We start from the raw sequence: 10,631 nt of genomic DNA, 5'->3' as shown, positions 1-10,631 counted from the left end.
ATCAAATCCTTATGAATAAAGAAATGATAATGTAACAAATTAGCCTGCAAACATTTTCCAATTATGAAATTCACGCCCACTATAAAAACATTTTTAAATTACACAGTTTAAAGAAAGCAGCACTGTTGATTCCAAATACCTTCTGCCTGTTTTTGTCTCTTTTCTGCACAATTATTTTTATACAACATAGATCATCATAAGGTGTCTATAAAATAGTTGAAAATACTTTTCCTTTTAAACAGCATTATGGACACCATATGTGCCTGCATTTCATATATTCCCTTAAGACAGACAAGCAGAAGAAATAGAATGTTGTAAAGTCCAATCTCTTTTTGGGGGGGGAGGGAATCTCTTATAAACTTAAGTCTAGATAGTAACCCACTTCTCTTAACTAGATACAGGGGAAAAATACGGATTTTTTTTTAATCAATGCTGAAATGCTCATGTATACAGAGGTAGTCAGGAAAAGGAAAAAATCTAGATTCACACTGCCCAGTTCATATCAAAATCATTTCCAGGGCTGAGTGGTGGATAGATCTTTCAATAGTTACATACAGTTAAATACCTACATGACAAGATTCCAAGGTATAGTTTCATAATGTACTTAACACAGCTTTCAAATTTGGTGTATTCTTTTTCATGAGCACCTCACGCAGTCCTTTTTAAAATACAATGCCTTCTAAAAATGTGACTTCCCTAATGTCAATCTAGCAAATAATGGTATATTCTGAGAAATGATCTGATAAATGATTTTGAAGTTACTTCATACAAAATGTTTGTATTACCTGTACATTCCAAAGTTATTTTACACTCTGAAAGATACCAGCTTTCCTCATCTCCTCAAAATCCTTCATGGCATCATAATTTCTATAGAAATCCGCATATGCCTTCTTTCTTCGGTCAGCCACAGCAAACTAAAAAAGTAACACAGTCTGTTAAAACTTTTCATGACAAGTGGTTAATGAGACTTCCTAAAAATTAGATTGGTCTATACATGAAAAATTTCTCCCCAAGAGTAAAATGAAAAAATATTTGACAGTGGCATATCTCATAGAAAAGTCAAGCCCTGCAATGATAAAAACAACAGATGGACAGAAGATGATATGAAAGAGTTGTCATCGAGGTGCATATGAAACAACAAAGGCATCCTCTCACCCTGGGAAAAACCGCAAAGGTCAGGAAGAGAGTAAATACCAGTGAGAAACTGGTAACACACTAGAACTATCATATACTGCTACTGAGAATGTAAATGGTGCAACCACTAAGAAAAGTAGTTTGGTGTTTCCTTAAAAAGTTGAAAACAAATATCATGTGACCCAGCTACTAGATATAAAACCATATATAAGAGCTGCATCATGAACATGTACACATACCCACGTTTATTACAGCATAGTTCACAACAGCAAAGAGATAGAGAAACCACCCAAAGGACTATCAATGAATTTATGGACAGAGAAACTTACATTCTTACAATGCAGAACTATCTAACACTGAAAAACAGTGAATTCCACACTACACATTATGGATGAGTCTCATCCAGAAGACATTATACTGAGTGAAGTCACAAAAAATACTCTGTAAGACCACTGATAGATATAAAAAGGTAGAGAAAGGATTAAAAAAAAATAAAGGTAGAGAAAGGTTTACAATCATTCTAGTATGGCTGCTAGGAAGGAAGGGGGGGAAGAAAATTAGTAAGTTAACAGATAATAAACATTTATTAAGATAACTGGAAAAACAATATAGAACAAAGAATGGATCACTGTGTGCACCAGAATCGATATTATAGAACAAAATATGTATTTAAAAAGCCTCACAAAACCACTAGCCAGTATGTTTTTATAAAATGTCACTCACATGACAAAAAAAAATTGTTCTGAATGATTTACACTACATCATCATCTAACTGACCTATTTTACAAATGAAGAAATGGACTCCCAAGTTTAAGTGACAGCGTCTTGATCAAGATCTAGAAAGAAGCACTGGACGACAGATGACAGGCCAAGCCTGCCAAGTTTTTAGTCTCCACAACACGACATGGTAGATTTCAGTTTGTGAGATGGAATCTAAATTCAAATTCCATCCTGCATATAAACACCAATAAGAATGTTTCAAGTGCCATTCCACATCAGTAAAGATACTGCAGAAACACACAGCACCATGCTACCTAATGGAGTAACAAAGATGCAAGCCCGTTCCCTGGCTATCCTTTTAACATTTCACTTTCTCCTTGAAATTCCGGCTTCTTTCAATAATAGAGACAAAGGCCAAATACCATCTTCTGAACTGAGACCTAACAGGGTCTCATCAACAAAGCAATTGTTAACATTTTGTTAGAAAAATAAAAGTATTTTTCACTTCAGAAGTAAGAGACCACCGAGACAGAAATAAACTCACAGCCTTAGTCAGTGAACTCCAGGAATAGAAAGCAAAGTTACTTTCTATACCCACTTAAATAATTTTGTTTTCAGTTTCACTTCAATGGAAGGTAGATTTTCTCAAGTCTAAAAAATTCAATTTGGCAAGAAAAGTACATAAATTTAGGACCAACAGACCACAAGGTAACGCGAATGCCATAAAATAAACTATACCTGAGGCCTTATAAGAGGTAGCTGCTAAATGAACATTTATAACAGCTCTTCATTAATGATGCTAAGAGCCTCTGGTAGCAAAATCCAGAGCCTAAACTGGGTGTCCCCAAACTCACAGAGAAGCATCTAATAATAAGACAGGCCTGGCAATCTGCTTCCAAAATTCCAAAGCAGTCCTACACACGTAGGATTGCTGTGAGAAGGAACTGATTCAACAGCAACTCAGAACAGTAGTAGCCTGGGAGAAAATGCCAAGTTCAGTCAGAATAAACACTACTCTTGTCTCTTAAGATCTAATGGATGTCATGAATTTAGATTTATGTCAAATTAGCCAAAAATTACTAACTGGATGGCTATTTCAGGCAAAAAACAACCAATCAAACCCAAACATTTACCTACTGTAAACATAGACACTTTGACTCATATGTTGCTATTAGATGAGTCAACCACAACCTACAGCAAGTCTATGAACAAAAGATCTGAGCCTTGTCCTACCAGTGCCATTCTCATTTCCAACACACTTGAGCCCACTGTTAGAGTCACTGCGTCAGTACATCTTGTTGAGGGTCTCCCTCTCCTTTACCGACCCTCTTCAAGAAAAGCCTCTCCTAACAGCATGCCCAAAGAATATGAATTGGAGTTTCACTATCATGCCTTTCAGTGCCTCAATGCACTTTTCTCCAAGATATTATTAGTTTGTCCTGTGGCAGTCCATGGGATATTTAAAACTCTTCTCCAACATCACAAAGATATTGATTCTTCTTCTGTCATCCATTGTCACTGTCCAACTTTCAGATGCATAGCAAATAACTGAAAAGACCATGGTTTGAATCAGGTGCACCTTAGTCTTTAAACAGACATCACTGCTCCTCTGCACTTTAGAAAGGTCTGTGACTTCAAACTTTTCCAGTGCAACATATCTTCTGATTTCTTGACTGCTGGTAGGAAGTGATGATTGTGGATCCAGGCAAGATGAAATCATGCATCTTATATTTTTTTCTCCAATCATGACGTTATCTACTGGCCCCTTGGTGAAAATTCCTGCTTTCTTGATGTTGAGGTAATCCATTGTGGGCTTTTGATCTCCTGCAACAGTGTTTCAAGTCCTCCTCACTTCAAGTAAGCAAGATTGTATAATCAATCTCTATAAAAGTTGCTGTTGTAGTCTTCCTTCTATCCTGATGCTCCATTTTCCTGCATAAAGTCCAGCCTTTTTTATTTGCTCAGCATACAGAATATGTATAGAGGAAGAATATAGCCTTGATGCACATCTTGATTTTTAACCATGTTCTGTTCTGCATTGCTCATACAACAGTTTCTTGATCTAGGTAGAGGCTTTGCATGAGCACAAGTAAGTGTTCTGGGATTCCCATTCTTCTCAAACTTATCTATAATTTGTTATGATCCACAAAGACAGAGTCCTCTGCATAGTCAATAAAACACAAATACATATTCATCTGGTACTCTCTGCTTTCAGTCAAGATCCATCTGGCATCTGCAATGATAGCACTGGTGCCATGGCCTCCTCTCAATTCAGCTTGAACTTATGGCAGTTGTTTATGTTCTGTTCCAGTTGGTTTTAGATAATCTTCAGCAGTATTTTGTCTGCATGTGGTATTAATGATATTGTTGAATAATTTCTGCCTTTGTTGGATCATCTTTTTATAAATGGAATATTAATCTGTTCTAGTCAGCTGGCCAGGTCTCACCCAGATTTCTGGTACAACTTGGTGAACATGTCCAGAGCTGAATATTTAACACGTTGCCGCACACTTTTAAATTGACGACTGTGCTTAGAAACACATTCCACCCACCCACCCCCGAGGTATTACCATCATTTGTGGCAACGTGAATTGGTATTCCACAGATTCCTGGGGCCTTATTTTTTTGCAAATGCCTTTAAGTGTAGCCTAGAATTATTGCTTCAGTACTATTTATTGGTTCTTGATCATACACTACTTCCTGAAACAGTTACATATCAGCCAATTCTTTTTTTCCTTCCATCTTTTGATGCTTCCTGGACCATTCAAGTTTTTGCCCATAGCATCCTTCAGCACTGCAACTCCAGGTTTGAATTTTCTTTCAGTTTGATAAATGCCAAGTAAGGTCTTCCTTTTTTATATTCTAACTCCAGCTCTTTACACACTCCATTATAATACTTTGTCTTCTTGTTTTGCTTTTTTAAATTTTAGCTTTTTTTAATTAATTTTAATGAAAGTTTACAGAGACTTTGGATTTCCATTCATTCATTGTTGCACTTTTCTCCCTGCCCACCCCTCCCTCCTCCCAGTTCGCTCCTCTTTGAAAAGTAAAAGAAAAATTCTTTCATTGTTATACAATCCCTCCCCCCAAGTCCACTCTACTATGCAACCTTCATTCTGGACTCCTGTCATGACAATAATACCTAATCACATATCCCTTTTAAACCGTTTTCTCCCTCATCTGTTTCAATGCAGTATACATTATTGAACCCATCTTTCTCAGTCTCCCCCTAACCCCGATGTCAGTCCTGTTTTACAACAGTGGCACCATACAATATTTGTCCTTTTGTGACTGAGATACTCCAGAGTCACCCATTTTGAATAATATTGCATGAGTTCCTTGTTTTCCAATGCAGCATAGTATTCCATTGCGTGAATACACCACAGCTTCTCTATCCATTCGTTTGCTGATGGGCACTTAGGTTGTTTCCAACTCCTTGCTGTTGTGAACAAAGCCGCAATAAACATGCGTGTGCATATCTCTGCTTGGGTGTCAGTTATGGTCTCTCTGGGGTATATTCCCAGTAGTGGAATTGCTAGGTAAAATGGTATCTCTATTTACAACTTTTTGAGAAAGCACCATACCTCCTTCCACAGTGGTTATACCATTTTACACTCCCACCAACAATGAATAAGGGTTCCAGTTTCTCCACAACCTCGCCAGCATTTGTTGTTTGCTCTTCTGTTAAATTTTGCTATTCTTACTGGGATCAGATGATATCTCATAGTTGTTTTGTTGTTTGCTCTTTGAAATCCTATACATGGAATTTCTTCTCCATTTTCTCATCATAACAGTTTTTCCGGAAATGGTACCGGCTCCTGGTTTAATAAAAGGCAAACCTAGAAGCTCAAGATAGTGTGCTCAAGACTATAAAATGGTCTGGTACAAAGTGCACCAGAATCCTATGCTGCAACCTGCCATTGGGAGAGCGGGCTACATATAATCTTACCAGAGAAAACACCCAAATAGGCATTGAAGACTGACATCATTGATCTTCAGTACTCTTGAGAGGTCCCCCTGACAACAGACTTTCCCAATGCAATTCACCTTTTAATTTCCTGACTGCTGGTGCCACAAGTGTTGATTGTGGAACCAAGCAAGCTGAAGTTATCAACAATCTAATCTCTTTTCCACCCATCATAAAGACTACAGTCCTTGACCTTCTGCAGCAAAAGCCTCATGTCCTCCTTAGTTTCAGCAAACAAGGTTGTATTATCTGCATAAAGCAGGTTGTTGTTGATGATTCTTCCTCCAATCCTAATGCCACATTCCTCCTCATGAAGTCTGGCCTCCTGAATGACCTATTCTGCACACAGGTTGAAAAGGTATGGAGATAGGATGCATGCCTGAAGCACCTTTCCTGATCCTGTTCTATTCTGACTTCTGATTCCTGGTACAAGTTTCACATGAACACAATTAGGTGTTCTGGGATCCCCATTCTTCTCAAAGTTAGCCACAATTTTCTGTGATCCACATAGTCAAATGCCTTTGCATAATCAATGAAACACTGATAGGCATTCCTCTGGCAGTCTGCTTTCAGCTAGACAATGTCAGTCTGTAGACTAATGTGTGCCTAATATAGACCATGGTCTTTGCAATTATTTGCTATGTATCCAAGAGCTGGACAATAACTAAGGATGATAGATCACTGTCTTTGCGCTGTGTTGTTGGAGAAGAGTGCTGAACATACCATGGAATGCCAAGAGAACAAACAGGTAGGTCCTGGAAAGGATGAAACCAGGCTGTTTCCCTGGAGGAAAGGATTTTGAAGCTACATCTCACATACTTTGGGCACAAGACCAGAAGGGACCAATCCTTGGAGAAGGGCATCATGCATGGGTCGAGACAGCATAGGAAAGGAAGACCCTGGATGAGATGGATTGACTCAGTGACTGGAGACATGGGATTAGGTCGTTGGAGAAATGACACTGGCTCAGGATAGGGCAGGATTCAGACCTAATGCACACAGGGTCACTGTGAATGGCAGGCAACTTGATGACACACAACAATAACATCAACAGGCTTTGAAGATGAACTAGAATTTTTCAGGCAATGGAAGTGAAAGATAATTCAAGGAGGAAAAACTGAATACAGGAAAGCAGGAAAAATCTGCATGTGAGAAAAAAACAGAGAGTTATCGGAGTATTTCAAGAATGGTAGGGGAATGGCAGTCATGGTAAAGAAGGCAACCAAGAAAGGATTATAAAAACAAAACTAGTATGTGCATGGCTGATTTTCAGACATCTTGTATTATAACCCATAGTTGGCCAAAACCATCACCAAACCAAAAAAAAAAAAAAAAAAAGTGACATATACATTTAAAAACTCTCCAGAACTAAATTAGCTGTCATCAACGCTGACTCAAAATGACTCCCAAGGACAAAAGAGAATGGTCTCGTAGCATTTCCAAGGCTGTAATCTTTATGGAAGTGGACTCCCACATCTTCTGCAAAGCAGATGAAGATTCAAATCAGCAGTTTTTGAGTTAGCAGTAACCACCTCTTGTAAATTCTCTCGCCATCAGTGTATGTAATGCAAAAATCCATCTTTTTTTTTCTGTTGCAGCTCAAAAGATTCTAAGTCACTGCACTTTGTGGAAAATAAGGCTACAAACAGATCTATTACAGGAATACCAGAAGAGAAACACCAAAAATCCATGCAAGTTATCAAGGCCCAAACATTGACAATAAGGAGGAAGTAAAAAAAGAATCCATTCTATTGTTCTCTCTCCTCCACTTCCAAATATATTTCAAAGCCCACTTGTCCTTGGGTGGTACACTCAAGTGTTCAACTTCTAGTCAAAAAGTTGGCAATTTGAACTCACTTCGAGGAACCCTAGAAATCAGGCTGGCTATCTGCTTTCAAAAGTCTTATAAAATCCTTGGGATTCTATCTGGCACACATGGAAATCAACTACATGGAAAGTAACATGTACGTTAGTCAGAAGCATGCAATAGGAACCCAAGCAGACGTTTGACCCTTTCTGCTTTTCTCTTCAGAGTTCCATAGCCCAAGCACAGTCTGGGATTTTTGCTCAGGGCTCTATTGCCCCCACGTTCTCCCTAACCTTCAAGCCTCAAATCCCACCTCCTTCATCAGAGCTCTGATCAACATGGATCATCCTTCTACTCAGTGATGTTGCCGCGGGCAGGTGCTACAGCATTGACAGGGATTCCCAGCAAGAGGTATGAACCTAGCTCCACCCTGCATCATCCTTATTATGTCCACCATGCTCAAGCCCATTGTCACAGTCACTGTGTCAATACATCTCATTGAGGGTCTGCCTCTCCTGGTGAATCTGGGTTTTTCCAAGGGACCTCTGGTGGCAGAGCTTTTAGCATGGCTAACTCAAAGGCCACATCTCTCTAGTGATTCAAATCCACCAGTAGTTCCTCCAGGGAAAGACGAATAATCTACTCTGTACAATTTCAGCCTTAGAAATGCAAAGTGTCAGTTTGGGTCCGTTCAGACTCACTGCAGTAAGAGTACACAATGAGATCCCTAGCACTGTTTCCACGGCAATGCTGACATTATGTAGTTTTAAGAATTTGGGGAAGCTTCTTCCATCTTAGGAACATTTCTTTTCTTCCTACTCAAACTCCTCCCGCATGACTTACAGCCCAAGCAAACCCAATGGAGGATTAGTCATGAGTTGGTTCTGACGCGACAGCAATGAGTTATGCGAAGAGCCCTTATGGTATGTTGATGCTGCAGTTCCTTCCCAAGGTCACACAGTAAGGATGCGAGATTTCACCGGAACCCAAGCAACTCTGGCCTCATCACTAAGCCATCAGAGCTACCTTGTGGTGTAGTGTGCAACATTTCAGGCTGCTAAGTGAAATGCAGACAATTCAAATCCACCCTGCAAGAAAAAGATGAGTGGTCTCCTTCATAAAGGTTTAGAACCCTGAGAAACCTAAGGGCTCGTTTTGAATAAGAAAAACTGGTACAAAGGCAGTGGGTGTATAAGGTGGACTGATTCAGTGACTGGGGTAAGGAGAGTGGGTGTGTCAGAGACAGTAAGACTGGCACAGAACAGAGCAGGGTTTCACAGGTCACTATGAGTCACAGGCGACTCGATGGCACATAACAGCAGCACTGATTAAACAAACATCCATCCATTAAGCTCGACTACTGCTTAATATGATTTTCGCTTTAACATCTGCCACAGTGGGGGGAAGAATTACAGAACACACTAAAGAGGAAATTTCTTAAACTTCTAAATACAATACTAACAGTTATAAAACACATTTTAAAACATTAACCACAAAGTAAAAATCAGCATGTACCTTATAGCAAGCTGCAACGCCCAGGGACAGAGTGATAGCTATCGTGAGATGTATGCGCAGACGCTTGGCCAGCAGGCCTCGCATCTGAGGTTTTGCCAAAGCACGGGAAGACATGGCGGTCGTTCTTCTCCCTGAGAGGTGAAAATAATGCAAAAGTCCTTATGACAGAAGAGGAAAACAGGTAAACGCTCCGCATCATGCACTGTATTACCCTGAGAGGCACAGGCATCGGGCGGACTCCTACACAGCTGAAGGTGTTTCTAGCTTCATCAGCTCCATCTGTTTTAGGCTAAATGAATACCTACAATATCCGACATAATGGGAAGTCATAAGAACCACAACTATCTCGCCTGAGGACAAACGACGACAAGCGGTGTTTTCTACAGGGGTTACTCCAAATACATGCTTACTATCCGCCCTACTGATCTCCGGGAGGCCGTGTTGTGATCCCACATTATTGATGAGAAAACGACCACACACGCCTTGACGCTGCGGTTCCCAAGGTCACACGGGGAGGATGCGAGATTTCACCGGAACCCAGGCAACTCCGGCCTCATAACCGCGGCCTCGGCCCGAACCCCGAAAGCGACCCGCACCCTGCAGACCACCCGCTTCGGGCAGAGAGGTGCGGGGACCCTCTCCCACCCTCCAAGCTTCAAACACTGACCCAGCCTCGCCTATGGCATCCTCTACCCTCTACGGCCAAGGAAAAAATGATCTCTCCCTTTCAACTAGTGGAACCACTGGCATTAAAGGGTCAAATGACCTCGCCAAGGTCACACAGACACAGGAGGCTGGAGGCCTGACTCTGCCAGCCGCGCAGCGCAGGCCGCGGCGAGGGGGCGCGGGGTGCAGGGCAATCGAGGTCGGAGAGACGCACAGTCACGACTCAACCCCAAAACCACGAGAGCGCTATCGGTTGTTGGGACCACATGGCAGGGAAATCAAAAAGCCAAGGAAACCTACCTCAACACCAACGTCCTTCCCGACTGACAGAGAAATGGGCGGTGCACCACCAACGCGCAGGCGCGAACGAAAGAGGACGCGGAAACGGTGGCCCAAGAGGTTCAAAAGCCTTTGGTCTATTCGCCCCGCCTCTGGACAGTGAAATTCAGCCCCGCCTCTGGGCAGTGAAATTCAGTCTATGATCTTGAGCAAGAAGATTTTTGCTCCTGACTCACTTTGTTTAGTACTAATACACATATATCACTTATGAAGTCATTAGGATACTCAGAGGTATTTATCATGGGTTGATTTGTGTGTATGTTTTCAAATGTGCCTTACAAATAAAAATTTCATCTTAACTAGGTCCAAGAATTTCCCAGACCATCTGTAGAAACTGATACTTTGATTATAACTACTCTGCTCTTAAAATTGTTTAGTTTGAGTACCGGGTGAATAAGAGCCAGCTGCAAACATCTAGGAGCTGGGGCCCAGCAGATGGAACAAATTCTATCAGACAAACACCAGCCTCATTTCTGTCACCAA

General features: G+C 40.9%; 1 protein-coding gene across 1 annotated transcript; it reads right to left on the bottom strand.

Annotated features, from left to right (window-relative positions):
* Nucleotides 1-800: 800 nt before the first annotated feature.
* Nucleotides 801-9,257, bottom strand: LOC102864020 (cytochrome c oxidase subunit 6C-like). Its single transcript, XM_006900013.1, has 2 exons — nt 9,144-9,257; nt 801-914 (listed from the first exon to the last, which is right to left on the bottom strand). Exons 1-2 carry the CDS (start codon nt 9,255-9,257, stop codon nt 801-803), a joined length of 228 nt encoding a protein of 75 aa, XP_006900075.1.
* Between the last annotated feature and the right edge of the window lie 1,374 nt (nt 9,258-10,631).

This window comes from Elephantulus edwardii, unplaced genomic scaffold, assembly GCF_000299155.1.
Source record: "Elephantulus edwardii isolate Elephantulus edwardi_28Jun2011 unplaced genomic scaffold, EleEdw1.0 scaffold00270, whole genome shotgun sequence".
Taxonomy (NCBI): Eukaryota; Metazoa; Chordata; class Mammalia; order Macroscelidea; family Macroscelididae; genus Elephantulus; species Elephantulus edwardii.
The sequence above is the reverse complement of the archived record's forward strand: the minus strand, read 5'-3'. Positions and strand labels throughout refer to the sequence as shown.

Coding starts and splice junctions, on each gene's coding strand:
- LOC102864020 (XM_006900013.1), bottom strand. CDS start 9,257: ATGTCTTCCCGTGCTTTGGCAAAACCTCAGATGCGAGGCCTGCTGGCC. Junction 915..9,143: donor GCGTTGCAGCTTGCTATAAG/GTACATGCTGAT, acceptor TTACTTTTTTAG/TTTGCTGTGGCTGACCGAAG.